The following is a 27,370-nucleotide window of genomic DNA, read 5'->3' on the forward strand; positions in this document are numbered from 1 at the left end:
TCCCCACCACCCCTTCTTGGGGCACCCGTGCCGTTGGCAAACACGATGGGAACGGGGCTGTGTGGCTGCCTCTGGGAAACATCCCTGCCGGGGTGGATGCTGCGTCTGGTGCTACTGCGGTGGTGCCCCCCCAGCTGCCGCAGCCCCCCCGGCACAGCTGGGCTTCCTGCCCGTGCCTCCGCAGAGCAGCCAGCAGGTACCTGCGGCTTCGTGTTTGATCACAAAAGCCAAGACAATAACGTTGTGGTTGCTCTGCTCTGAGCTGTCTCCAAAAAACACTGGGCTGGCAGCCTGGCCGGAGCGTGTGTCTCCTTGGCTTCAGCCACTGTCACTGCACCTTTTGGGGTGCTGGGCTCTGGGCTGACCCAGTGGTGATGGCCAAAGTGTGGGCTGCGGGGTGCAGGATGAATCCCACACCTACGTAGGGTCTGATGAGGTCAGGGCTGGCTGGTGCCCAGCACCAGCAGTCCGCCCACACCAGGCACCCAAGAGGGGACAGCACAGGGGAGTGGGGGGCTCAGCCATCCGGGACCACCCAGGCAGTGGGTGACGAATGCCTGCCCAGCGCTGGCCCCTTGCAGCACATCTCCCAGCCCCTGGGACCCCGCTCCCCCACCGGCTGAGGGACTCAGCATCCCCTTGCCCACCTGCTCCCTGGGCACTGGTGGCCGGGATCACCCCGAGCAGGGACCCTCTGTGCCGGGGATGGCAGGAAGCCATCGGGGTTTGTCACTCGCTCTTGCGGTTGTGCGCGAGCTGCGAACCAGCTTCTCTAGAGTTTGCTCATGAGGCAGGAAACCAGGGCAGGCGGCGAGCAAGAGCGAGCGGCGGCGGCGGGGAGCGCGCGCCCGTGTGCGGGGGGCTCGTCTCTGCTCCCCAGAGGGTCACCGTGCTCCCGCCAGGGATGGGGAGGACGTGAGCGGGGACGGTGCCTTCGCTCCTGCTGCCGAGCCATGGGTGTCTGAGAGCGGCTGGTCCTCGCCTCGCTGCCAACAGGTAACGGGGACCTGGCGGTGAGGGGGTTTGTACCCTCCAGATGGGACCTCCTGGATGCCCGCAGAGGGTGGGGGGTCCTGTTGCACTCTCTGAGATTGCCTGTCGGAGGGATGGAAACGGGGGGTTCAGGCTTGTCGCTGCAGGGGGATGAGAGTGCTGGTGCCCAGGCGAGGGATGGGGGGAGCAGGGTGGTGCTCCCCACTCCTCTGGGGCCTCCCAGTTGGCGTGAAAGCTGCTGCCCCAATGCCCTCTGCCCACCTGGGTGCTGCCTGTCTCGCAGGGCTCTCCCCAAGCCCCCGTTTCCAGGCCGAAGTGGGAGTTTTGTCCCCAACACCAGGGGCTCGCCTGCCCGGCTGTGGGCACGAGCAGCTTTGGGACAGGCAGTGGTTTAGTGCCGCTCCATCGGGGTGCACTGCCCAGTTTGGGGGGTTCAGACGCTGAGATGGTTTCAACGCTGTCTCAGTACCAACACCTCCCCGCTGCCACTACACCTTTTTGGCTACACTCCTTTGGGTCTCCGCGAGGCTGTGCCAGCGCGGGGCTGACCGTCCAGCTGAGTCACAGCTGGCTCGGGGACATCCGGGACACCCCGGTGAGCTTTGAAAAGCATCAGGGACAGGTCAGACAGGTCAGCCCAGCCTTCAGCTCTCCTCAGGCCTGCTTGTGCACGGGAACAAACCACTTGGACCCAGCCAAAGAAGGGTGTGCGGAAGGGCCAGAGCAGGGCAGCTCCTCCAGAAACAGCTGGAGGGGTCCCGACACGCTCCGGAGCAAAACCAGGGAGAGGCACATATATGGCCGTGCAAGGACACGCGTGCACACCCATGCAGACACCTTCGGCGAGGCACGGGCGCCTACACAGCCCTCCCAGGCAGCCTTTGTATGAGAAATTCGGTTGCACAGATGCAGTCACAAAACCCGACTTCAAACGCCCCGTGGCACCGGTGTGGCCCTCGTGTCGTGCAGGTGAAACGGCTGCTCGGTGGAAATTATGCTGTGGCTTGAGCATACAAGAAAAAAAGGCACAATAGCAGCACCTCCCTCCCCACCCCGGCTTTGGGGAGGAAGGAAAAAACACCTCCTGGCACCGCTCGCCTTTGGTAAAGGCATTTGAGGGGTTGTGGGCAGGTCTGGGAGAGCGGGGGCTTCTCTGCGGGGCCAGGGTTGTGCTCAGGGTGGGTACGGGTTTTGCTGCTGCCTGGGCATCACCAGGGCCTTGCCCCCTGCTCCTGCCTGCCTTGGGCCACCGTGGCGTCACCGAGCCCCTGCTTGGGTGCCAAAGAGCGTTCCTAGATAGGTGTCACCAGAAGCTGAAGGCACCAGGGTGGTTTTTAGGGTTCGAGTTCCCAAAGCAGCATTGCGTGGCATGAGGGGGGCTTGCTTGTCCGCGCTCTCCTTGCCAAACTCACCCATCACCTGCTCCCATCAGCCGCCGTGGCGGTGGGCACCCCAAGGCGGCACCATGGGGATGGCCCCCGTGTCCCTGCCGGGGATGCTGAAACAGCTGCACTGACCCCATCCCCGAGGGAGGGGGCTCCTGGTCTGCAAAACCAGCCCTGGCAGCACAGGCTGGGGGGGTCTGGCTGGCGGTGGGGTCTGATGGCTGGGGCTGGTGGCACCAGGGACAGGCAGCACCCTGGGGACCCTGCACCCTCCCTGGGGACCCACTGCGAGGCTCTTCCCTGTGTCCCCAGCTGCCCATGGAGGGGCACACACTAGAACGAAGCCCCCACTGCCGCATCCTCCTTGGCAGCATGGGGAGAGGTGGATTTAAGCGTGTGCTTGTGGAAGCACAGCGGTGCAATGGCTCCCGGGTAGGAAACCAAGGAGAAAATGGTGCCGGCAGCGCCAGCAACCAGCATCTCCCAGCAAAGCGGCTGTTCGGGACCCAGCTCACCGCAGGGCGCAGCGGGGACAGGGACCCTCGCAGCTGCACCGTCCTCGCTGCCAGATCAGAGCTCCCACTCGGCGCTGGCAAAAGCAGCCGCTGATTTTTGGGTGCCAGGGGCAGACACCTGGGGTGGCTCTCGGCGGCGCAGGGCTCCCAGCCCTGCCGCTGGCACCCAGCGCCTACGGAAACCACACCGGGGCCCCTGAAGAGCCCCCAGAGCTGCTGGGCAGAGCCTGGAAAGAGGATTTGGGGGCCAGGGTTCAGTGGAGACAAATTTCGGCGGCGTAGGTGTGGGGGTTTCTGCAGAAGAGCTTTTTCCAGGGCCGTGGGCTGCCGTTTCCATGTGACGCACTGCCGGGGCTCCCGGCTCCGTGCCACGCTCGGCTTTTGCTGGGAAGGTGAGAGCTGCCCGGGTGGTTTGCAGAGCCCACGTGATGCTCGTGGCATCGCTGCCAGGCTGCCCCGGTGCCCACGCTGTGGTGCCGGGGATTCTGGGGCACAGTCCTGCACCAGCTTGGCATCACCGTGGCCAGGGCTGATGGCCGAGGTTGGGTGGTCCTTGATGTTTCGAGGGGAGCTGCTGAGGAAGAGGGGACCCCAAGCAGGGATGGGGGTTTAAAGCACATCCCTGACGTGGGAGAGAGGAGCACAGCGACTGGGCCGAATGCACGGGGGGAGGCCAACGAGAGCCTCGAGGGAGAAGGAAATGGGAGGCGATGCAGCGTGGGTGGGTGAGCGCTCGCATCCGCCTCTGACCCCAGGAACTGCTTTCACAGCTGGGGAGGTGTCTGGTCCAGCCAGACCTCGTCAAACACGCGTGGCAGGGCCGGGTTCGTCGCTAACGGGACATTCGTGATGAGATCGTTACCTCCATGGAGAACGTAGGGATCAGCCCAAGGGCTGCAGGGTAGGAAGGAGCTGGCGGAGGAGGCAACGCCAGGCTGTGCCCATGGGAAAGGGGAGCCTCAGGCTGGGGACTAATTGCCTTCAGTGTTCTTAATTAACAAAGCCAGAACAAAATTAGGAGAATATATGGCTGGTGACACAGTCAGGAGAGGCTGGGGCTGGGTGCGAAGGCTTCCCTCACCACCTCTCACCCCCTGCAGCCACCATGGGCTGCTGCTGCAGCTCGGACTACGACGAGGACTGGATCGAGAACATCGACATTTGCGAGCACTGCAACTACCCCATTGAGCCCGACAGCAAGCGCCAGGTGAGGAGGGGGCGAGGGGACCCTCCGTCCCCAGTCTCAATGGCCAAACACCTCCAGAGGTGGCCTTGGGATGGCCAAATCCCAGGAAGGCGAGGGCTCACTGGGCTTCTCACCCCCTCGCAGAGGCTGATCCGCAACGGCTCCGAGGTGCAAGACCCCCTGGTGTCCTACGAGGCCACGTCTCCGCCGTGTTCCCCCCTGCAAGGTAAGGTCCAGCTGCGGTGGGGGACAGCTGTAGACACCCCTCGAGGTGGCCACTGCCACCCTGCCCCTCCGCTTGTCCTCCCAGATAAACTGGTGGTGGCCCTGTACAACTACGAGCCCAAGCACGACGGAGACCTGGGGCTGCGGAAGGGCGAGAAGCTCCGAATCTTGGAAGAGTGAGCGAGCGCTGATGGCGTCCCAGCACCCGTGCCAGCATGACCCCGTGGCTCCCCAGCTGGCATCCCGGTGCTGCTGGGGGGTCCGTGCGGGGTCCTGCCAGCTGGGGGGGGGGTCTCACCTCACTATATCCTTGCAGGAGCGGGGAGTGGTGGAAGGCGCAGTCGCTCACCACTGGCCAGGAGGGTTTGATCCCCTACAACTTCGTGGCCCTGGTGAACAGCCTGGAGCCCGAGCCGTGAGTAGGGGTTGAGTAGGAGTCGTGCCCCGGCACAGACTGTGCCAGCACAGGAGGAAGGTGGCTGGGAGCATCCCCTGAAGTGCTGGTGGGGGAAGGTGGCCTGAGTTCCCCCAGCCCTAACCCTGCTCCGTGTCCCCAGGTGGTTCTTCAAAAATGTCAGCCGCAAGGATGCGGAGCGGCAGCTCCTGGCGTCGGGCAACACACACGGCTCCTTCCTCATCCGGGAGAGCGAGACCTCCAAAGGTACCGTCCTGTGGGTCCTGCTGGCATCTCCTGCTGCAAGCACTGGGAAAGGTGCTGGGAAGCACAGGAGGAGTGTTGGAGTCCTGCACCCACACGGTCCCCCGTCTCCCCAGGCTCCTACTCACTGTCGGTGAGGGACTTTGACCAGAACCAGGGTGAGACGGTGAAGCACTACAAGATCCGCAACATGGACAACGGGGGGTACTACATCTCGCCCCGCGTCACCTTCAGCAGCTTGCACGAGCTGGTGGACTATTACACACGTACGTGCTGTCGGGGGGCTGGGGGGTGAACAAGGGGTCCAGGGGCTGGTCCTGCCTGCAGGCAGGGGATGGAGATGGGGATGGAGATGGAGATGGGGATGGGGATGGGGATGGGGATGGAGATGGGGATGGGGATGGGGATGGAGATGGGATGGGATGGAGATGGGATGGGATGGAGATGGGATGGGATGGAGATGGGATGGGATGGGATGGGATGGGATGGAGATGGGATGGGATGGGATGGAGATGGGATGGGATGGGATGGGATGGGATGGAGATGGGATGGGATGGGATGGGATGGGATGGGATGAGCAGAACATGCTGCTACCTGTGCCCCAGCAAAGTCATCAGCTTGTGCTGGGTGGCCTGTGGCCTCCGCCTGCACTGACACTGGCTCTGCCTGCCCCTGCTCCACAGGCAGCTCCGACGGGCTGTGCACCCGCCTCGGCAAGCCCTGCCGGACCCAGAAGCCACAGAAGCCGTGGTGGCAGGATGAGTGGGAGGTGCCACGGGAGTCGCTGAAGCTGGTGGAGAAGCTGGGAGCAGGGCAATTTGGAGAAGTCTGGATGGGTGAGTCAGGGTGAAACTGGGGTGCTTCCTCCCACATGAGGGTGCTGGTGTGGGCAGCATCAGCTGGGCCCCGTGGTGTCCTTGGCCCAGGGAGCGTTCTGGCCGGGGTCTTGCATGGAGCAGCCAGCACAGCCCCAAGCATGGGACCTTGGCTTGGCTTTTCACAATAGTCCTGGAAGAAGGAAGAAAACCAGCAGCTAGAGCAGCCCAGGGGCAGCTCTGGTTTACCCAGAGCAGCCCAAGCTTTCCCCCTCTTCCAGCGCTGGTCACCCAGACCCCTGCGCTGCTGCCCGGGCAGGCACCCGCTGCCAGGACGGGTGTGCTGGTGGAGGCATTTCCTCGTCGAGCCGGGCTCTGCTCGCCGTGAGAGCAGCTGCCGGCTTTGGCACGGGGCTGGCAAGCACCGTGTGTGGCCCCGCACGGGAAACGGCCCCTGTTGCGGCTGTCACTGCAATGCTGGGAGCAGCTGGGGGCTCGGAGGTAGCACCGGGTCTCGAGCGTGCTGCAACCCAGCCACAAAAACACCTCCTGCTCCTGGGGTGCTGCGGTGGAAGGCACTGGTGCCGCCCTGCTCCTCTCCATCTCACCCTACAGCCCTGGACCGGGGTCCCTGCCTTCACCCCTAGAGGTGCTGGCCATACCCCAAAATCCCCTCCGGGCACCCAGCAGCTGCCAGGCTTCAGCATCGCTGCCCGGCTCCCTCAGCCACCCCTCCTGTTCAAAGCCCAGCAGCCAACAGCTTCCTTTCCTACTGGCAGCTGAAAGCCACAGGTAAAAATATCTGCCCAGTGGGTTAAAACGCGGTTACAGATTTTTCCCCAGGATGTGGCCAGCACAGAGATGTGGTTGTCCCCGAAATTCCTCTGGCCCTGCTGCAATAATCCTCCAGGGCGCAAGGGTCCTCTGCCCGTCTTCAGCCAGACTTTGCAATCTCCAACATCTCTTGCTTGTGCAGTCTTGGGTTGGGATGCTCCAGATCCACAGAGTAGCCTCCACATTTGCCTCCGTGGCCAGCACTGCTGTTGCCACGTGTCCCCTGGCCATGCCCGGTGATGAGGTCCCTCTGCCTCATCACACTCTGCCCTATCTCTCCGCAGGCTTCTACAATGGCCACACCAAGGTGGCCATCAAAAACCTGAAGCAGGGCAGCATGTCACCCAGCGCCTTCCTGGCAGAGGCCAACCTCATGAAGAACCTGCAGCACCCACGGCTGGTGCGGCTCTACGCCGTGGTGACGAAGGAGCCCATCTACATCATCACGGAGTACATGGAGAAGGGTGAGGGCACCCAGGCGCAGCCCACTGTGGGTGGGGGTGTGAAGAGCCGTGGTCCCTTCGGCTCCTGGCTGTTCCCTTCCAGCAGTCAGTTCTGGCTGATGTGTCTTGAGCTGCTTTTGGCATCCTTCACCTCCCTGTGCTTTATACCATGCCTGCCCCACCAGCTGGGAGCTCAGGGGTCAGACCTGGCAGGGGGAAAAGGACCTTGCAGGCAGGGTGGTCTCCTGTCCATCCACTCCTGCCTGTATTGCCGGGGGCTTCAAGCCACCCAGCTCCACGTTCGGTGTTGCACTGGGGGATGGTGCCCCGAGGAACCCACTGCTGCGACACCTGGACCCAACAGACCCCGTGGGGAGGGGGGGGCAGCACCTGCCCACTGCTGAGACCGGCCACCTTCACTGCAGGCAGCCTTGTGGACTTCCTCAAGACCTCGGAAGGAGTCAAGCTCAGCATCAACAAACTGCTGGACATGGCTGCGCAGGTGAGGGAGGGCTGCTGATGGGGAAGGGCTCTGCGGGGGCTGGAGCTGGGGCTGGTGGCTACTAATTGCAATTACTGCAAACCGCAGATCGCCGAAGGCATGGCCTTCATCGAGGCCAAGAACTACATCCACCGCGACCTGCGGGCTGCCAACATCCTCGTGTCGGACACCCTGTGCTGCAAAATTGCCGACTTCGGGCTGGCCCGCCTCATCGAGGACAACGAGTACACGGCTCGCGAGGGTGCGTCCCCCGCCGCCTCGACCCCTGCCAAGCCTCCCTCTTGGGGTGCACACAGCTGGGGGTCATGAGGGGAGGAAACCCCCACCCACCCCCAGCCTTTTACGGGGGTCCACGCTGTGCCCCGGGAGCCGCAGGACTTTGTGCAGGTCTGGGAGAGGGGAGCAATGAGGGCTGCAGAGGTCCTTCTCCCCCCTCCATCTCTCTCTCCCCAGCCAGAGGGAGAGCTGCGGGACCCCATATGCCCACCTGACCCTGCTTTTTGTGGGGTGACAGCCCTATCTGGTGGCTACTGCAGGAACAGACGTGCTGGCCCGCTGGAGGGGTGCCAGCCCACGCCAGGGGGGGGCTCTGTAGCCAGCCAAGCAGCGGGGAGGGGGGGGACGACTGGTGGGGCTGGCTGCCACCAGCCCCAGCTTGTCCCCAGGCGGACGGCAGGGACAGAGGCTGACTCGGGGTTGTCACATCAGGTTAAACAGAGCGGGACGTTTCCAGCTCAGCCACAACGTTTTATTTCCTCCCCTCCTGCTGTTTTCCAGGGGCTAAATTCCCCATTAAGTGGACAGCGCCGGAGGCCATTAATTATGGGACGTTCACGATCAAGTCTGATGTCTGGTCGTTCGGCATCCTGCTGACGGAGATCGTCACCTACGGCCGGATCCCATATCCAGGTCAGGATTTCCCAGCAGCTGCGCGGCAGAAAGGCTCACACGTGCACGCACGCACGCACGCAAGCGCACACCCACGAGTGTGTACATGCACTCCTGCACGCACACACGCTCTGAGCCGCCCCAGCTGGCTCCCTTCCCTGCCAGCCCGCGATGGTTTCCACCGCTTCCCCGTGCACGTGGCCATCGGGGGTGTCAGAGGCGGTGGGCAGGGGGAAGGAAGCTTTCCCAATGGATTTGCAAATGTAGGGTGCTACCTGCGACACGAGGGGAACCCGAATTCAGTGCCGCGTGCGTTGTCCTCACAGGGATGACCAACCCTGAGGTGATACAGAACCTGGAGCGTGGTTACCGCATGCCACAGCCGGACAACTGCCCGCAGGAGCTGTACGAACTGATGATGCAGTGCTGGAAGGAGAGGCCCGAGGAACGTCCCACCTTTGAGTACATGAAGAGCGTGCTGGAGGACTTCTTCACGGCCACCGAGGGCCAGTACCAGCAGCAGCCCTGAGCACACCCACAGTGGCCGGGACACCCTGGCATTGGGGTGCCCGTGGACTCTCCTCCTGCAGCAGGTCCTCACAGACTCCATACACATTGCCCCCTGGGGCACGGGCGAACGCTGCTTGGACCTCAGCAGTAAAGATTGGAGGCACTTCAAATATTCGGAGCAGCGGACTTCACCCCCCTGGAAGGTGATGGACGGCCAAAGCTGACACACAATTCCAAAGAGTGGAGGGGTGGTGCGTGGGGGGGCGCCGGTGGGTGCCCGCCGTGCTGCCCCCGATCTCGCCGGGGTGCGTACCCGGCATCCAGCCCCACGCGGGGCTGCGCGGGGGCCTTGCCAGCCCCCTCACCCCCTCCTTCACCCCCCACAAGCGACAACCCTTGGCCATGGGACCCCCCCCCCCGCGGTGTTCGCGGGATCCCTCCTGTAACCGCCGTCGCGTTTCGGGGAAATAAAGGCCTTTGCACCGGCGGTGGCCCGGAGAGCCACGTGGCTGCCATGGCGCCCACGGGTGATGCTCTCGGGGGACGGACCCCGCTCACACCAACCGCACCCCGGGGGGGGGCGAGGCCCCTCTCATGCCCCCCCCCGGCCCCGCTCTCGCAGCCCTCCAGCAGGACAAGCTGGGACCGGGGTCCCGGCACTGGTGGGGGCGTCCGCCGCGTCCCCCCTCACCCCCGGATGGTTCAGCCCCACCTGGCGCTTCCCCCCCCCCCCCCCCCCCTCCGCGAATGGTTCCGCCCCGCCCATCTGGACCCTCTCCCCGTTGGCCCCCCCCGCGCCCCAGCGATGGTGCATCCCGCGCGGCCCCGCCCCCGGGGCAGTGGTACAGCCCGGGCACCGCGCCGCTCCGCCTAGCCTGCTAGCTCCCCCTCGCCCGCTCTCTCCCGCCGCCGCCATTTCCTATTGGCCGGCGAACTGGAGGGGGCGGAGCGCCCCTCCCCGATAGGCCGGGGGCTGCGCGGTGGGCGGGGCAGGTGGGGCGGCGGGGCCCGGGCCCCGGGGCGGGCCGGGCCGGGCCGGGTTGGGTTGGTTGCGCGGCGCGGCGGTAGGGTCTGTCGCTGTGGGGAGGCAGGAAAATGGCGCTGACGCAGGGGACCAAGCGGAAAGTCTGCTACTACTACGATGGTGAGGGGCTGCGGGGCCTCGGCGGGAGCGGCCACGGGGGTTGGCGGGACCGGGGGAGCCTGAGGGGGCACTGGGAGTGGGGGAGGGGAGGCGGTGCTGGGGGTGGAAGAGGGGGCGGGGGGGCTGCACTGGGGGGTAATGGAGGTCACTGGGGATGGGGGGTGAGGGATTGGCTGGGGGAGGTGGGGGTTCATTGGAGGTCATGGGGTGGGGGCTGCTGAGAGGGGGGCGCTGAGGGGAGTGGGAGGTTCACTGGGAAATGTGGCGGGGGGCTGCCCTGAGGGTGGTGGGAGGGGTACTGGGAGTCACTGGAGGACCTGGGGCTGCGCTGCGGGGTGGAGGGGTGGATGTTGGGGGTACTGAGGGATGTGGGAGGGCTGGGGGCTGCGCTGGGGAGGGCAAAGAGCAATAGGGGCATGGGGGGAGGCAGGATTATGTGGGACTGCAGTGGGGTTGGGCGAATGGGGGGCACTGGAGGGCATGGGGAGGATATAGGGGAGCACTGGAGGGGAGAAAGGGAAGATTGTGGGGGAAGATGAGGGAGCAGTATTGGGGGGAGATGAGGGGGTAGAATAGGATGGAGGTGTGTGGAGATGTATGGACTTTGGAGGTGGGGAAGGGCTGCCAAGGGTCCAGGATGGGGAGAGGGGTGTGAGGCTGAGAGAGGCTCTGGGAGCTGTGCTGGGATGCTGAAGGAGGTTTCTGGGAGGATGGGGAGCCCTTGGGAGACAAAGCCTTCTGGAACCATGTTAAGAGGAAGAGGCACTCCTGAAGCTCCCGTTTGGGTTGGCTGCGTTGCTGTCAAGCAAGGGACAAACCCGAAGGCGTTGGGAGCCAGCCCGACTGCGTGGTTGTTTGTAGGGAGTTCCTGTGTCTGGGAGCATTGTTTAGTTCTGGTCTGAACTTGGCTGGCTTGTAGACTGGCTTTTTTTTTTGCTTTTTTTCGATTACGATGCTGGGGAAGCGCTGCTTTGGGGCTATATAATTGTCCCATCCGAGCAGGGGAAGTAACGGGGTACTAGAGCTGGCCAAATCCCAAGCTGGGTATCTTGTGCAGCGTCCCTGCTTCTAGCCCAGAGTCTGGGGGAGAAATGACAGTCGCATGGCCTCTGCACGTTCACAACCACCCACCTCCCCTTTGGAGGTGCCTCGGTGACGGGCGAGCTCTTTTTTAATAGAGTTTGGGATCACTCCTTATGAAAGGTATTGTGCAATTCTCTATTTTAGTCTGTGAAATTAAATAAAAACTTTTTCTCACTACTTTTTCTGGTTAGTGGATGTCCTCAGGGTTCAAGCAGTGAAGTGGGCTCTTTGAACCTGCTGTATGTGTCAGATATATAGCGAGGGCTTTTATTTCTCCAGAAAAGTAAATTTAAGTAGCAGGTTTGCAACCTGTAACGACAGTCCTGCAGGGTCTCTGACTCAGCCGGTGCCTTGGGGAGGGCAGGGCGAGGAGGAGTGTGGATCAGAGCGCTGGGTGCAGTGAAACTGAACCTGATTTCGCCACACAGCTGATCTCTGCGCAACACCCATCACGTCAAAATACGAGGGGATGCTGGAGCCCCAGGCCCTCAAATGCCTGGTTGAAACTTAGAGTGCTTGCAGGGGGTGCCAGAATGCTGTACACGTGCACGCGACCTGGGCGTTGAAAGAAAATGGTCTCTGTGTCCAAACTTGTCCCTGTCCTTGGAATATGACATGTTCACAAAGCAGCTTGTCAGTTTGTGAACGAGCTATAATCTTTAAAGGCACGCGATGATGTCTTAAATATGAAACAACCAGTCACTTTGTTTGAAAATGCTGAGCAGAGGTGCCATCCTTGTAGACTTTATGGCACAGTAACCACACGACGTTGGCGTTACGCGCTCTGTCTGTAGCTGCCCTCACTAATTTACTGCGTGGTGAGGTTTCAGTGCCTTGTTTCCCCCGCTCTTTAACAAGCTGGCAAACATCCACAGCGTGTCCTAGGGTGAAAGTGTGCTTTTATTGTCAGGGAAGGCATAATCTGCAGTTGTGGGAGGACAGTTTGTTATAGGCTTTTATTTTCCATGCAGAGAGGTTAAAGCAGTGCGATCCAGTGCAGCAATTCCCTGATGGGAGGTCCCTGGGCGCTGTTTGGGATGGGGTGCAGGTCTTCCTTGAGCCATAAATTTCATAGAGTCATAGAATCATGGAATGGTTAGAGTTGGAAGGGACCTCAAAGATCATCTAGTTCCAACCCCCCTGCCATGGGCAGGGAAACCCTCCATTACACCAGGTTGCCCAAAGCCTCATCCAGCCTGGCCTTGAACACTTCCAGAGATGGGGCATCTACAGCTTCTCTGGGCAACCTGTTCCAGTGCCTCACCACCCTCAGAGTGAAAAATTTCTTCCTTATATCCAATCTAAATCTCCCCTCTTTCAGTTTAAATCCATTGCCCCGTGTCCTGTCACTACATGCCCTTGTAAAAAGTCCCTCTCCAGCTTTCCTGTAGGCCCCCTTTAGGTACTGGAAGGCTGCAATAAGATCACCCTGGAGCCTTCTCTACTCCAGGCTGAACAGCCCCAGCTCTCTCAGCCTGTCTTCAGAATGGTTTGGGTTGGAAGGGACCTTAAAGACCATCCAGTTCCAACCCCCCTGCCATGGGCAGGGACACCTCCCACTACACCAGGTTGCTCAAAGCCTCATCCAACCTGGCCTTGAACATTTCGTGGCAAGAGGGCGTCTTGTGCTGGAGAAAGAACCTGAGCTGTAGGGAAGGGTCTAGGTGGGATGCAGAGGATGGTGAAAAGGTAACTGGGTATCGTAAGGATCCTTCATGGAAATCCTGAGGGGTGGTGAGATTGTGTGCGAGGGTTTGAACTTGCACAGTGAATTCTCCTTCATTGGCTCCCTGTGTGGGGACTTGCTTATCCCCAGAAGACAGGAGGAGTTGAGTTCACGTACTCTTAATCTGCACTGATGTCCACGAGCAGATGAGCTCGTCTGCTGCTCTGTAAGACATGGGGTGGGATGTGTTTAGCAGAGTGAACTTGAACAGGCTCTGGAAGTCGGGGTTTGCCCAGGGCATTTCACTGGCAGCCTGAAGTGAAGATGACAATGATGATTTTTTCAAAGCTTCATGTAGTTTTGTGCTTGTATTTTCTAGATAGGGTCTTGAGCATCTTCTATTGAGTTTCCAAAAGCTTGATTTAACCTGATTTTACTGTAAGGATAGTTGCCCCAGGAAAATACCTTTGTGCAAAGAACACACCGTTTTACTGTTGCACCAGGAGTGGGTGAACTCCAGCAGAAGAATTGTTTGGGTGTGGGATTTGCACCGTTTGCATCTACTTTGACTGAAAATAGTGCCATGCTCGCAGGAGGAAGAACTAGAGCTGCGTGCTGTGAGGAAGTAGCCCTTTCTCCTGAATGTAAAGATTGGTGATGAAATATTAATGCTCCCAACTGAGTCACCAGCCAGACCGGATTGGGTCTCCTGCTCCCTGAAGTGATCGGGAGTTGTACAACTACATGAACAACTTGGTCTGGTTTCCCAGGAAAATGAGGCTTGTGTGATATTGCTGCTGTCGACACGTTTCCTGCTCCTGGCAACTTTCGAGTCCGTGGTACTGACAGCGAAATCAGGCAGACAGCAGAAATCTGAAAGTTAAATTTCTGCAAGTTTCATTAAAACAAGTACCCTGGGAGAAGAGGAGGAAAAACCCAACCAGTTAGCGGTACCTGCTGTGGGAGAGTGCTGCATGAGCTCAGCTTTTGCTTGGGTAGGAGAAGAATCCACATGGGGAGGTGATCCGTGGGATATCCTTGCAGGAAGGTGACTTTGTTAACGCTGGTGCCTGTCGGATAGCTCATCAGGTGCCCTCGTGGGGTGCAGTTGGTAGGGACTGGGATCCTTCTGAAGGGGTTCAAGCAACAGGAACGGGTGAAAGTGACGCAGATGCACTAGTGTTTGCTTGTTGACAGAATTAGCTGCTTTGTTTCTCGTTTCTGTTAGGAAATAATGAGAAACTGAGGCAAAAAGGCGACGTGCTCTGTCTGATGAGTCATTGTCTGAACTGGGATTAGACTTACGTGCCTCTTGGCGCGTGGGTTTCTGTGCAGAGCATGGTTGCGTTTCTCCGTGAAACCTGGGAGCTCTGTAAATGTGAGATACCGTAGTGGGTCTGAACTGCCTGGAGAGGACATTGGAGAGCTGGAATTTGCTGAGTGGGGACTCACAGATGTGGTGCCCAAAGCCCCTCCTGCCCAACTCCCTCCTCTTAACTCGTGCAGTGTGATGTGAGTTGCTCAGACTCTACTGAATTGCCTTCCCCAGAACTGGCATTAAAACCTTCTTTGTCTGGCCATACCCCAATTTCCAAATGTCTGTCGTATTTAAGTCTAAGATAAAGTTTTCTGAATCCATGGAGATACCTGTGCAAGCAGGATGGGACACCCAGTCTCCTGTGAATGGATGCACTGCCGAAGGACGGTGCCTCGGCTGTGATTCTGTTTGAAAGAATTCGTAGTTTTCCCTATTGTGACAAAATCCTTTCTGCTCCCAGGTGATGTTGGAAACTACTACTATGGCCAGGGACATCCAATGAAACCCCACAGGATCCGGATGACCCACAACCTGCTGCTGAACTATGGCCTCTACAGGAAGATGGAGATATATGTAAGTGTAAGGCTGGTCACGAAGAGAGCTATGTATGGAAGACCTTTGTTTATGTGTCAGGTTTTAATTTTGATGCTTCAGACTTGTAAGTTCTCTGTTGATGAGCCGAAGAGGAAAAGGAAAAAAAATAAACAGTCGTGCTGATGTATTTCTGCTTTCTTCTGATTGCTTGTAGTGAGGTGTTCTTTGCTTCAGATAAGCTTTGGAGACTGGTAAATTGCTTTTCTCGTTGTAACTTAAATATTTAGATTAGATTTGAGAAAGAAATTCTTCACTGTGAAGGTGCAGCAGGCACTGGACCAGGTTGCGCAGAGAAGTTGTGGCTGCCCCATCCCTGGAAGTGTTCAAGGCCAGGTTGGATGAGGCTTTGAGCAACCTGGTGTAGTGGAGGGTGTCCCTGCCCATGGCAGGGGGGTTGGAACTGGATGGTCCTTAAGGTCCCTTCCAACCCAAACCAGTCTGTGGTTTTCTTTGTCTAGATACGTAGCACATTCCAGTCTCCAGTAATGGCATTCTTGCCTTTGAAAATAAGTTTCTCTTGTTTAATGCTGCTGGTTTGAGTTTTTTTGCAGTTCCTGGGAGTAAATCTGGGGTTGGAAATGGGAATTTGGGAGAGAGGTGTGTTTCAAAACAAACCTTGCTCTTTTTTTGTCCTTGCAGCGCCCTCACAAGGCAAATGCCGAAGAAATGACCAAGTACCACAGTGATGACTACATAAAATTTCTGAGATCCATTCGCCCAGATAACATGTCTGAGTACAGCAAGCAGATGCAAAGATGTAAGCTGTGTGTGTAGTGCTGAAATTCCTGCCAGTGTTAAAATTTGTGGCTCTGGGTATCCTAGGCGAGCTTTGGAGGTTTGTGATGAAAGGAGGAGGAAGAACTGCGGGAAATTGTCTTTCTCCTGACTTTGTTTTTGATTTTTCTGGTAAATCATGCATTTTAAAAATGGGTCCCTCTCTCAAGCCGATATGCCAAAGAGCTGAGGAAACCCCTTTGACCTGGCTGTCTTTTTTTGGTCATATGTTTTGATGGAAACTTTTCTAAATTGATTCCTGGCTGAGAGATGACTAAACTGCTCCATTTTTGAGCTGCCTGTATTTTGTGTGATTGCTTCTCTTTAACCAGAGCTATTGGGGTGGGAAAGGCATGTGCAGTTTAAAACAAACAAACAAAAAAACCCCAACTCATCAATTGTGTCCAAAAAAAACCCCAACTCATCAATTGTGTCCAAAAAAATACCCCAGCTCATCAATTGTGTCAAAAATCTGCAGTAACTCTGAGGGATTTTCAGGGCAATGGCAGTTTGGAAGTGGGGGAGAGTTGAGATGTGCAATGATACCTGTCCACTTGGTGTTAGAATGGTTTATTTTGTGAGCTAATCTCTTGTTCTAACCTCTCCAGTCCATGGAAAGGCTCTTTAATGGCAACTTTAATGTTACAAAAACCTTTTTTGGCCTCTCTGCAACTCTGAGCTGATGTTCTTTGGCAATGACCATGGCAAACTGGATTTCTAGCAAGTATCTACAAATAGTGAGGAGGGCTCAAGGTTCATTTAAACAGTGTTTTGATCTTGCTCACTGCAGTCCTCAAGAGCAGAAAAAAGCTGTTAGCCCATGGGATTTGTTTACGTGGAGTAAGTGTAATCTCCAATTTAGAAGAAATACGGGTCTCAAGTCTGAAGTAGGGGCACTTGGAAATCCGTTAGGAGCCGAAGGGGACAGATATTAAGGCACAAGGGTGTAAGAGGAATGGGTAGTGTGGTTCATGAGTAATATCCATGGAAAGACTTCCTGCAGTAAATGATATGCCTTCGTATCCCAAGCGACATATACCAAAGTACATATTTACACGAACTGAACTGTTTACCCCTGAAGCAGCCACGGCTCATGAACGCCCACTCTGCTCTCACTGGTAGTCAACATTTTCTGTACTGCACTTCCACAGAACTATTTTTACCTGAAGGAGGCAAATATGAAAATTAATCTTCAACATGCAGAGGACAGAGCTTTTCTTCAACAGGACCTGCAGAATAATAGCCTCTGCATAGAGAACTAGCCCAGGAGGCTCGGAACAGGGATTAGGGATATAGGAGACGAGGTCCCAAGTACAGTGGTAGGTCTCTGTAGCCTGCGTGGTGCTTCAGCTTTCCCTTTGAGGGAAGGATAGCTGCTCTGATTTCCATAGGGATGGTTCCACCTCTAATGCTGGGCACTTTCTGGTTGTGCTATCCCAGATACGAAGCTCCTCACTCACCCGTTGCAAGGAAGAAGGAGCATCTGTGCCTCTCATCTTTCACCAGAGCTTTATGCCTATAGTCAAGTGATTGACCCCTGTTATTAACATCCCTCCTTAGTAGTCCTGGCTGCTTTGACTGTCCTGCTGGGAAAAAGCCCACTTGGCTTCTGTTTACACAGCAGCTCCTGTCTTTGCCAAGTATAGCAGAGGGATGCCCTCAAATACCGTCAGTGCTGCCCACGGAGTTCTGAGAGGCAGCAAAGGTAACGAACAGTCTCTAATTTCATTCAGCTAATGCTGTGTTGCCTGCCTGAGGACTTGGGAAGACTACCCTGTGACATAAAGGGCAAGGAGTTTAATTTGTTATAATAGCAAGCATGCAGAAATTGATTACTCAAATTCTTCTCACTTAACAGGGAAAGCTTCCAACTACTTCTTTGAATTAATTATTCAAACTCTGCCAGTTGCCATGCCCTGCTGAAACAATTGGAAAGCAGGAACAATTGCTTCCTTCTGGGTCTCCTCATGGGTATTGTCCTTTTCAGAGATCCCTGTCCCGAACTGGGACCATTCAAACTCCCTTATCACTCAGTCTTTGTGGAGACTGTGCACTGATGAGTTTCTAATGCTGCAAGAACTGTGGTGTTTGTGCCTTTCTCATAAGCACAGAAGTAAACATTCTACAGATGTTGTTACAAAAATACAACTTTTTTCTGTTTGTTTGTAAAAGCAAATCTTGCAAAATCTAGATTCAGTACAAGTCTGTTGTTACTGTTTTTATTTTTAATCATGAAACTATTTACAGTAGAAATTTATGCAGGCCAGAACTATGGTACTACTGAGAACTTTCAACTGAATGCTCAGTGTGAAGTGAAAGGAATGTACAAAGTGTAACAGAACAGATGTGGGTGTAAACTTCTTGTCCAGGGCACGCCACTATCTGCCATCTCCCCACTCTCTTCTGCAGAGCTCGGTTTCTGCACCGTTTGCTTTCTCAACTCCTCGTCAGCGTTACAGCAGGAAACAGGAGCAGAAACCTTTCCTGCGTGCCGTGGGGTTGTGTAATGGAGCTTGACATTAGCTCTGTCATCAGGAGCAGCACTGTTCCCCCCGGCAGACACGGTGCCCAGGCAGCAGGGCTGCCCGTGTGGGGTAGCGAGGGGTGCTGGCCCCTGCTTTGCACAGCCTGTGTGTGCCCCTGGTGGGCAGCATCTGCTGCCAGAGCAGAATAGAGTGTGAATGTGCCATGTCAGCGCTGCTTGAGTTACCACTGAGGACCAGTATCAGGATTACCAAGCTCTTGTTGATAGCATCTCCTCTCCGCCCACTCGTTTTCCAGCGTGATTGACTGGTTTCAGGATCCCTCATGCTGCTCTCACCAGAGCTCCTGGGACCTGCTTTCACGTTTTCTCACAAGTCAGGAGCATCTTCCCTACAACAAGAGCCTTTTTGCCTCGTCAGGCAATCCTCAGGTTGATTACGTTAACGTTGTATTATTTGTGTGTGGTATTTTGCTGTTTGAAACGTTTGATTGCTTATCTGGGTAGCTTTTTTAATCAGAGTGGAGGTATAAGCCTTGCCATTTATTTGTGGTTTTGCCTTACCGACTCTTTTGTATTCTTTTCAAGTTAATGTTGGGGAGGACTGCCCCGTGTTTGATGGGTTGTTCGAGTTTTGTCAGCTCTCTGCCGGAGGCTCCGTTGGTAAGCTCACAAGTCGGATGTTCTTTCCTTTTTCTGTTAAGCAGATGCATGTAATGTAGGTCTGTTAGGAAATAAATTGTTGTAGGTGGTGGTGGGGAAGCCCTGGGAACCTATTTCTGATTTCCTTACTAATTAGATCCAGATTTTTTTCCCATGTGAGAGCTCAGGCCTTGCATATTGACAGGTCCCTCTACGTTTGTTAAGCATATCTTTGCTAGTCTGGGTTACTTCACTGAATATTCAGACCCTGGAAGTGGTGTAACAACATTACCAGCAATAGAGTTAAAACAAAACCACAGCAGCAACAGGGTTTAATAAAAAAATCAACATGAGATTTACAGAAAAAAAAAAAAAAAGTTGTAAAAACCTTGCTCTGGGCAGGCATAACCTGGAAAGGAAAGAAAAGAGTTACTTTATTTATTGTTTTTAACAATAAGCTACTGTCTCTGGACACGAGGGAAAAGAGAACCTGAAAGGTTTCAGCAAGCTCCCTGAAAGCTGTGAGGTTTCAAATGCTTTCACTGTTTTAAAGTACTTTGTTGCAGAAAGGCTGGTGTTGCGGAGCTGCGGGAACTGGTTAAAGCTTTGTGGCTGCTGCTCCCGCAGTGACATCTGCGAGTCCTGGTTTCCTGTAGCACAGTTCAGCAGTTCCTACAAGTACTGACTGCAGCACTTTTGGAATCAGCTCTATGCTCTCTGGTCCCACGACTGGAGATTCCACAGAATATGTGATTCATTTTGATCCTGGGAGACTTGCAAAATTTGCAGAAAGTTTATGAAGGGGCTGGAGGGAGAGGACTGCCGTTGCCTAAGTGCATGTTCAGGGAATGGCCGAAATATGTGATGGATAAAACCTTTCATGAAAATCCTTTGTTTAGGGCACTGAGAGATCTAGGCTGTCTTCAACTGTGACCCTGGCTGGGATGCTCTGGACTTGTTTGTGCAGATTTCATGCTCTGAGGCAAAAGTGTGATCAACAGTGTGTGCAGGGAAAACAGGCTGCGTTTCTCTTCCCTTGCCTTTCGTTAGTTTGTCGAGACATCCAGTGTTAAACCCCGTGCTTGGTGAAGGACCCAAACACACACAAAGGCAATGGTGTGATCGTGAGGTCTCTGCTGTGGGTCCTTTGCTCCCGTGCTAATATTTTGTAATTCTTCTCCCAACAGCCAGTGCCGTGAAGCTGAACAAGCAACAGACGGATATTGCTGTGAATTGGGCAGGAGGCCTTCACCACGCTAAAAAGTCGGAGGCTTCTGGCTTCTGTTATGTCAACGACATCGTCTTAGCTATCTTGGAGCTCCTGAAGTACGGGCAGTACTGTTTACCCCTTTTGTTTGTCTGTTCTGCTGCATTTCTTCTGAGTCCTCAGCACTTTCTTCCCAGTCTTCTCTTTTTGTTGCTTTTTTTTCAGCTGCATTTTCCTGGGAGGGCGTAATCAGCTATCTTTTGGGATATGGCACCCTCTCTCCCAAAGGGATGTGTCTAATGGTGACACTGTTCAGGAAGCAGAAGGCTCGGAGCACTCTGCAGTTGCTCTTAGGCCCTTCTTTCCACCATCCACCCTGGGAAGGAGGCACAGCTGTAATATGTGACAGCTTTTGGCTCAAGGCAAACCTCAGTGGGAGGCTTGGACATAAAAATGCAGTCTGTTGGCTGAGTCTGAATAAACTGAGTTGAATCTGCCTGCAAAGATCAATTGCAGCAGCAAAAGCCACTTTGTTTTCCTCTGTGGTTCTGTTCCACTGCTGACCAAGGCTGATGTCCGTTCTCCGCAGCTCTTTTCCTTGTAGACTCCGGAGAGGGAGCTGGCTGGTAGCCGTGCAGCCTGGGGATTAGCACCGAGCTCCTGCAGTTTTTGCTCTGAAGAAATGCAATATTTTGATTCTTTTCTGATCCTAGGTATCACCAGAGAGTGCTGTATATTGACATTGATATTCACCACGGAGATGGCGTGGAGGAAGCCTTTTATACCACAGACCGTGTCATGACCGTGTCCTTTCATAAGTACGGAGAATACTTCCCGGGAACAGGGGACCTACGGGTGAGAGCGAAGGCTTAGCAGAAAATTAACCTGAAATTTGGTCTTTTCCATGTTTGCTGTCATACTGATTTAGCTAAAATCACTCATCTCCTGGCTTTTCCTGCTCTTTCTGAGGGCAAAGGTGTACATGTGAGGCAGCAGGCTCAGCTCTCAGTGGGTGATCACAGCCTATATAATAATAAAACCAAGGGTTTGATGCCAGTCTCTTATCAGCCTCCTGGTGAGATTATGCACAGAAAAGTGGCTCTGAAGATGGCATTACTGGTCATCTGTAGCTACTTGCAAACCAAGCTTAGTCACACAAGCTTTTCGGTGAAAGTTTGTCGTGTTGGCATTTCCTCCTGTGAGTCAGTTCCGCAGGTTAATGAATTGTGATGTTGGCTGTGGCACTCTCTCAGGTAGGATACAGGTGTGGTTCACTTGGTGACTTCTGGCATTGCCAGGATGCTCAGGGGTGAAAGGTTCTTCACGTTTTTTATGCGCTTTTTAGTCGAGTTGTGTTTTTATGATCTAAATTATCTTGTCTTCCAGTTGTGAGTTGTGTTTTCTCAGCCCTGCCTGTTGTTTGGCCTTGATGATGTGAGCCTCCGTGCGGCCTGGCGTTCTGTCCCGGTGCAGCCACTCTGCACTATAAATGAAATTCTTAATTTTTTGTTTTTATAAAACACTTGGCTATGAGAGAAATAACGGAAACGTAAAAATATATGTATTAAAATAAAAATAGATTCCTTCAGTTACTAGACTGCATGATCAGCCCGAACTGGTGTTTTGGGCTGTGCATCCCTGCGGTGTATGGGTTGGAACTAGAATTTTGGCTGCCAGTTTTACTGCTGTGTAAGAGAGTGGCTTTTGCCAGCGAAATGCAAGCCTGTGTGCTCACAGCAGCATGAAAGTGGTGAGACAGTAGCAAATTTGTCTTCTCTGAGCTCTGAGGGCCACATGCACCTGCTTATGCCAAGCAAGCTGCTGTTGGAGTCAACTGACTCTTGCTGTCTTCTGCCAGGACAGTGAGAGCCTGAGCTTACGTTTGGATTATGCTGATGGAATCCCAGACCTCCATTCCTAATTTGAGGCACAATTTATGTGTTGCAGTTGGTTCTCTGGTGACTTGTGGTCTCTCCTGTCTTTCGCTCTAACAGGACATTGGTGCAGGCAAAGGCAAGTACTACGCTGTCAACTACCCGCTCCGGGACGGGATTGATGATGAGTCCTATGAAGCGATATTCAAGCCGGTAAGTGGCGATGTCTTTGCTGAGCGATTCCTTGTGGGTCATGCTTTGTCACTGGGGGGCTCAGGGAACCATTCTTTGTGGAGATTCATTCAGTCTCCTGTGATAAGATTCTTCGGGGGCTGTATTCCTCCCTAACAATTGCAGCCTGTGGTCAGCAAGTTTATCTTTGTAAGAGCCTCAGTGTTACCAGTATAGGGGGTTCGGCAGCTGTGGGAACACTGGGGATGTCTTCATGTCACTTGCTGACATGGCCGTTACTGTGACACTGTGCTGTGGAGAGTGTGTAACAACGGGTTTCTTGTTTAGGTGATATCTAAAGTGATGGAGACGTTCCAGCCTAGCGCAGTTGTCTTGCAGTGCGGGTCAGACTCTCTGTCAGGAGACAGGCTGGGTTGTTTTAATCTGACCATCAAAGGTAAGAGTACCATGCAGTGCCAGTCTTGAACTGGCATAACTGGTGTAATCAGATTTAATTGAAAAGTTTGTTCTTCTTACGCCATGAGGCTATGACCTTTTCCTCCACTGCTTTTGCTGCAGGTCATGCCAAGTGTGTGGAGTTTGTAAAAAGTTTTAATTTGCCTATGCTGATGCTGGGAGGAGGCGGCTATACGATCCGCAACGTGGCTAGATGCTGGACCTATGAGACTGCTGTGGCTCTGGACACTGAAATTCCCAATGGTAATTCTCCCTGGGAGCCTTTGAAGCAAGCCTAAGGGACAATGATGGTCTAGAAACAGAGCTCAGGGAGATGATGGTGCTGTGGGAGAGGCAGCAACCCTGAGATGTTTCATTACCTCTTGATTGTTACTGTGGAAGAGCTTTTGGATGCCCTGATTTGCAGTAGCTGTTCTTCTTTGCTTTCTAGTGCTGTAGCTCTCCCCTCCAGCAAAGAATACCCAGCATCCTTGCTGTCCTACTTAAATGAGATGATCTACTGAAAAGTTTTGTGTGCACTGATAGCGTTTAACTGCCAAGTAAGCTTTGACTGCACTGTTGCTAAGTTGTCTGCTTTGATCTGAGTTTGGGCTAGGAGAGCTTCGGCTCCTGTGCCTGGGTAAATGCTTTCTGTAGAAATACAGTGTGTTTGTGGCATTTTTGTCACCAGTCCAGTGGTAATTTGGTGTTTATTCCTTTTTAACTTCTCTGCAGAACTGCCATATAATGACTATTTTGAGTACTTTGGACCAGACTTTAAGCTCCACATCAGTCCCTCGAACATGACTAACCAGAATACCAATGAGTATCTCGAGAAGATCAAGTAAGTGTTTGCTCTTCTTCACGAGACTGACACCTTCTTCCAGGGGCTTCAAAGCCCGTGGTGGCATCTTGCTGACGGAGATGTTCTTTTCCTGGCTGGCTCTAGGCAACGTCTCTTCGAGAACCTGCGCATGCTGCCTCATGCCCCTGGCGTTCAGATGCAACCAATTCCTGAGGATGCTGTTCAGGAAGACAGTGGAGATGAAGAGGAAGAAGATCCTGAGAAACGGATTTCAAGTATGTGCTTGTCTCCGGCATAGTTGTATTGCCCGGCTGGGAAGCGTACTGCTCAGAGCCTGTGGGTGCAAAACTGGACAGGATCAGTTAGCTGGAGAAGTGTGTGGGCTCTGAACTGGGTTGCTTTAATAAAGAGAGAAGGATGTATGATTTAGATATGTCTCAATTCTGGAGTCCTCTGGTTTGTATCTGTTCCCACCTTTCTGATTGGTTTTGTAAGGTAAAGCACTGATGCCAAGCACTGTGGGGCTGATAGATTTCTTTTCCCTTGGAGAAATCACACTTTTGCCAGATGATTTCCGTAATGGGAGAACCTAGGCTCTAATGTGAGAATTTAAACAGTTCCTGTGGTGTAGGTGCTATGACAGAATACATTCTGGGAGACTGTCAGGTTTGTTCCCAGAAGTTGTCTTCCACAGTGAAAATGCCAGTTTATATCCAGATTGGCTGATGGCCTTTAGATCTGGCAGACAGATTTTCTCAGTGTGAGGCTGGTTAACCTGCTTATGCTGTCAAGTCTAGACATCACACTGTACCTAATCCAAGTTGTACATGTGATCCTGGATCTGAGGCGTGAGCGGTTAGGAGCGGTGAGTTAAAAGATACAGCAGGTAGAAAGAGAAAACGTTTTTATCATGGCCTGATTCTGACTTATGTAGGCTTGTTAGTTCATTCCAGTGTGTAGATGGACTGGGAGAAGTTAGTGCTTGGTGTCTCCTGGCTTCTGAATCTGCTGAAACAACCCCTTGTCCTCTTTGCACTCAGTCCGCAATTCCGATAAGAGAATATCCTGTGATGAAGAATTCTCCGACTCTGAAGATGAAGGGGAAGGAGGGCGCAAAAATGTTGCCAACTTCAAGAAAGCTAAGCGTGTGAAAACAGAAGAGGAAAAGGAGGAAGAGGAGAAGAAAGGTAAGCATGAGAGCTAGGACTATAGAAGCCCTCCCAGCTCTGTGGAACTTTGCCTGGCATGTACTTTCCTACTGCACTACTGTGTGTCTATTTTTTTTTTCCCCGCTAGATGAGAAAGAAGAGGAAAAAGCAAAAGAGGAGAAAGCAGAACCCAAAGGGTGAGCCCTGTCTCCTGGCGTGGCGGTCAAATGGCTGTGCCTGTACTTCCTTGTGTATCTACCCATGCCCCCAGTGGGATGTTGCACAACTTGAGGGGTTGGAGGAGGGATGTGGTGGCCTGGGTGGCTTCGTCACGGGCTCGTAAGAGGAAGAAGTTGGCGGGCACAGAACGGCACGCCTGAGAAAGCGCCGTGCGAGCAGAGCCCTCGCTGAAAAGGGCTTAGAAGTACTGTGCCTTCGTTCATGTGTTAAGTGTTTTTGATGGAGGTGGGCCACATAAGCACCATTTTTAAGGCCTTGTCACTAAAGCTTGAGCACAGCCCAGGTTGCTCGTTTAAACCAAATTCTTCACCGCTTTCTTCCGCAGGGTGAAGGAAGAGACGAAATCCACCTAAGATGGCTGCAGCTGGACAGCACCTGTCAGCGTGTAGTTGTCATAGGTTAGCTTCTCTGGTTGCCTCCCATTCCACAGGATTTATATTTTATATATGTTTCTGTATATATTTCTATATAAATATATAAATGACTTGAGAACTGTAAATTATTCCTTGCTGCACTCCGCTGGGAGCAGACAGGGAGGATTCTGCGGAGTAGACAGACCTGCACTGCCCAGATTTGGTGACTGGGAAGTTTCACTCTTGCCTTCCACTGCCTCCTTAGTGTGTCTTTAACAACATCACCTCCTTTCTTTACTCTCTCCTCTGAAGTAACCACCCTTGGAAAAGAATAATTTAAGTAGAAGTAGTGTCTGCATTTCAGGTTAGGTGGAAAGATGGCCATGAATACTTTTTTTCTTTTTTTTTTTCCTTTTTTTTTTTTTTTTTTTGTGGGAGAATATGAGTTCCCAAATGAAGCCTGTGAGAGACTGACTATTCCTTTGGTCTTCAGTTTGATTCCACCGTGGCAAGTAACTGCAAGCTGGTACCACTTCTCAGGGTCAAATAGTGCAGTTCTTGAATAGAGTTGGCTACCTCCCTGCAGCAAACTTGTGGAAAGAGATGAAGCAGCTTAAAAGCAATCTGAAAGGCTCGTTAGTGAATCAGCCCAAGAGCCCTGCAGGTGCAGATCTGGAAAATGCAAAATGGAAATCACCCTAATGTGGTGGTTAACGTTTTCCAAGATCTTGCAGATCCAGTTAGTGTGCAGCATTATGCATCTCGAGTAAGAGAAGGGATGAAATTTTTTTACCTTTTTTTCTATACCTATGCCCCTTTTTGGAGGGGAAAAGTGAGTTACTGCCCATTTGGCTGCCTGCTTTGCTTTTCCTGCTTGTTCTGCCCTCAGCTATCTGTGCCCTCATGGGCTTTCTCAGTACGGATCCGTGTCCTAGGCTGAAACCACTGCAGGAATTCCCAGCGCATCCAAAGGCCAGACCGAACAGAGCCTGGCTGAAACCTCCTGTCAACGTGTGTCACTCGCTGAAAAACTCTGCTCTGAAGCGAAGTACAAATGTTTTCAGTTTGAAGCTTTCCTCTCTCCTGCTCTCAAGGCCAGTAAATACGGAGAACCTTTTCATCAGCCCTCCGAGCTGTTATCTTTATAAGGGAACAGCAGATGGGGCTCTGTACGTTTTTATAACTACTCCTCTTCCTACTCCCACTCATTATCTCACACCCAAAAGTCTTTTGTGGCTAGAACTGGCCTTTCTCTTGCATCTTGTTTTGTACAGCTGATGGTTGGATGAGCCTTTGGTGAAATGCTTTGCAGAAGTGTTGCAGGCAGTTTTGACTCGCTGCTCTCCTTTCTCAGGGGGATTCCTCTGTCCATAAGAGGATCTGTACCTCCCGCGGAGCGCTGCCCATGGTTTCAACTCTAATAATGCTGCTAACTTAACACAGGTTATTTTTAAAATGTTTTATTTTTTTAAATACTTTTTTTCCCTTTTCCACCGTGAGTTTTTTAGTCTCTTTGGATCTGAGTGACGTGTCACTCCCGCTCTTCAGTGTTTGTATGTGAAGCGAGAGGAATCAGTGTATCTTTGTGTCTGGGGGGGGAAATATATTGTGGTTTTTTAAAGATGCTTTTATTTTGAATTTTGAGAATCTTTGTAATAAAACTGGTACATTTCTATGGTTGGTGTGAGTTTGTACTGCTTTCTGCTGAGAGGAGACACACTGTTAGAGTAGGAGTTCAGTTTGTTTTCAGAGTAATTGCTGGAAAATGCTGCAGTACCTTGGTCATGATCACGGTGTGTAGGTCTCAACAACAAAAAATGATAGCTGTAGTAAGGCTTTGGAAAGAAAGGCAAGGTGAGGCGTGATTACTTCCCCTCTTTTCAAGAAGGGGGCTAGATGTGTTGGTGCAAATGCAGCCACCAAAGTGGTTTTTTTGGAACATTCTCTGGGCTGCATATGACAGATTGATTTAGTTTCTTTTGTAGATATTTGTTCTTTTTTTTTACCTCCTCTGTTTTGTAAAGCAGCCTTGAAATTCCCCTCATGACCCTTCTCTCCAGAAGGGGTAAGTCAAAATACTGTGGGTTTTGTTTACTCGAGTCTTTTACTAAAGGTCACTGAGGCAGTTCTGCCTCTTTCCTAAATTACAGCTGGGTTCCCATCCAGCAGCATTGCTGATGCTAATTGGGTTTGTAATTTGTTTGGAGCTACAGTACTTCACGTGGCTGACTCTTGCTCTGAAAGCAATGTTCATCTAGAAAAGGAATAATAAGTTATGGGAAGAGAGTATTTTTTGGATGAACTTAAGTGTTTTCTATCTGGTATTCCAGCGAAAAAATTTTCTTTAATATAATTAGGAGCAGATTAACTCTGCAACTGAGTGGTGATCACAGCTGAAATGGACACAAAAGGTTCATAAGCCAAATCTGCTGTTTATGTTGCAGTTAAGAAAAGCTTTG

At 53.4% G+C, this 27,370-nt stretch overlaps 2 protein-coding genes across 2 annotated transcripts; both read left to right on the forward strand.

Annotated features, from left to right (window-relative positions):
- The first annotated feature begins 967 nt into the window (after nucleotides 1–967).
- On the forward strand, nucleotides 968–9,001 carry LCK (LCK proto-oncogene, Src family tyrosine kinase). The gene is made up of 13 exons (XM_086626250.1): nucleotides 968–996; nucleotides 3,994–4,100; nucleotides 4,224–4,305; nucleotides 4,390–4,480; nucleotides 4,621–4,719; nucleotides 4,862–4,965; nucleotides 5,079–5,228; nucleotides 5,646–5,798; nucleotides 6,896–7,075; nucleotides 7,480–7,556; nucleotides 7,644–7,797; nucleotides 8,334–8,465; nucleotides 8,771–9,001. Exons 2-13 carry the CDS (start codon nucleotides 3,999–4,001, stop codon nucleotides 8,971–8,973), a joined length of 1,527 nt encoding a protein of 508 aa, XP_086482376.1. The 5' UTR covers nucleotides 968–996; nucleotides 3,994–3,998; the 3' UTR covers nucleotides 8,974–9,001.
- Nucleotides 9,002–10,014: 1,013 nt separating this feature from the next.
- HDAC1 (histone deacetylase 1) lies at nucleotides 10,015–26,530 on the forward strand. Its single transcript, XM_086626300.1, has 14 exons — nucleotides 10,015–10,098; nucleotides 14,626–14,738; nucleotides 15,399–15,516; nucleotides 18,604–18,678; nucleotides 19,845–19,983; nucleotides 20,578–20,719; nucleotides 21,859–21,951; nucleotides 22,258–22,366; nucleotides 22,489–22,629; nucleotides 23,101–23,209; nucleotides 23,315–23,445; nucleotides 24,211–24,357; nucleotides 24,467–24,515; nucleotides 24,884–26,530. Exons 1-14 carry the CDS (start codon nucleotides 10,050–10,052, stop codon nucleotides 24,909–24,911), a joined length of 1,443 nt encoding a protein of 480 aa, XP_086482426.1. The 5' UTR covers nucleotides 10,015–10,049; the 3' UTR covers nucleotides 24,912–26,530.
- The last annotated feature ends 840 nt before the right edge of the window (nucleotides 26,531–27,370 follow it).

This window comes from Tauraco erythrolophus, chromosome 24 (genome assembly GCF_009769465.1).
Source record: "Tauraco erythrolophus isolate bTauEry1 chromosome 24, bTauEry1.pri, whole genome shotgun sequence".
NCBI lineage: Eukaryota > Metazoa > Chordata > Aves > Musophagiformes > Musophagidae > Tauraco > Tauraco erythrolophus.

Excerpts from the sequence above, each read along its gene's own strand:
- LCK (XM_086626250.1), top strand. The coding sequence starts at position 3,999 with ATGGGCTGCTGCTGCAGCTCGGACTACGACGAGGACTGGATCGAGAAC. Across the intron at positions 5,799-6,895 it reads ATTTGGAGAAGTCTGGATGG|GCTTCTACAATGGCCACACC; the intron begins GTGAGTCAGGGT and ends ATCTCTCCGCAG. Across the intron at positions 7,557-7,643 it reads TGCTGGACATGGCTGCGCAG|ATCGCCGAAGGCATGGCCTT; the intron begins GTGAGGGAGGGC and ends TGCAAACCGCAG.
- HDAC1 (XM_086626300.1), top strand. The coding sequence starts at position 10,050 with ATGGCGCTGACGCAGGGGACCAAGCGGAAAGTCTGCTACTACTACGAT. Across the intron at positions 22,630-23,100 it reads GGACACTGAAATTCCCAATG|AACTGCCATATAATGACTAT; the intron begins GTAATTCTCCCT and ends ACTTCTCTGCAG. Across the intron at positions 24,358-24,466 it reads GGAGGAAGAGGAGAAGAAAG|ATGAGAAAGAAGAGGAAAAA; the intron begins GTAAGCATGAGA and ends TTTCCCCGCTAG.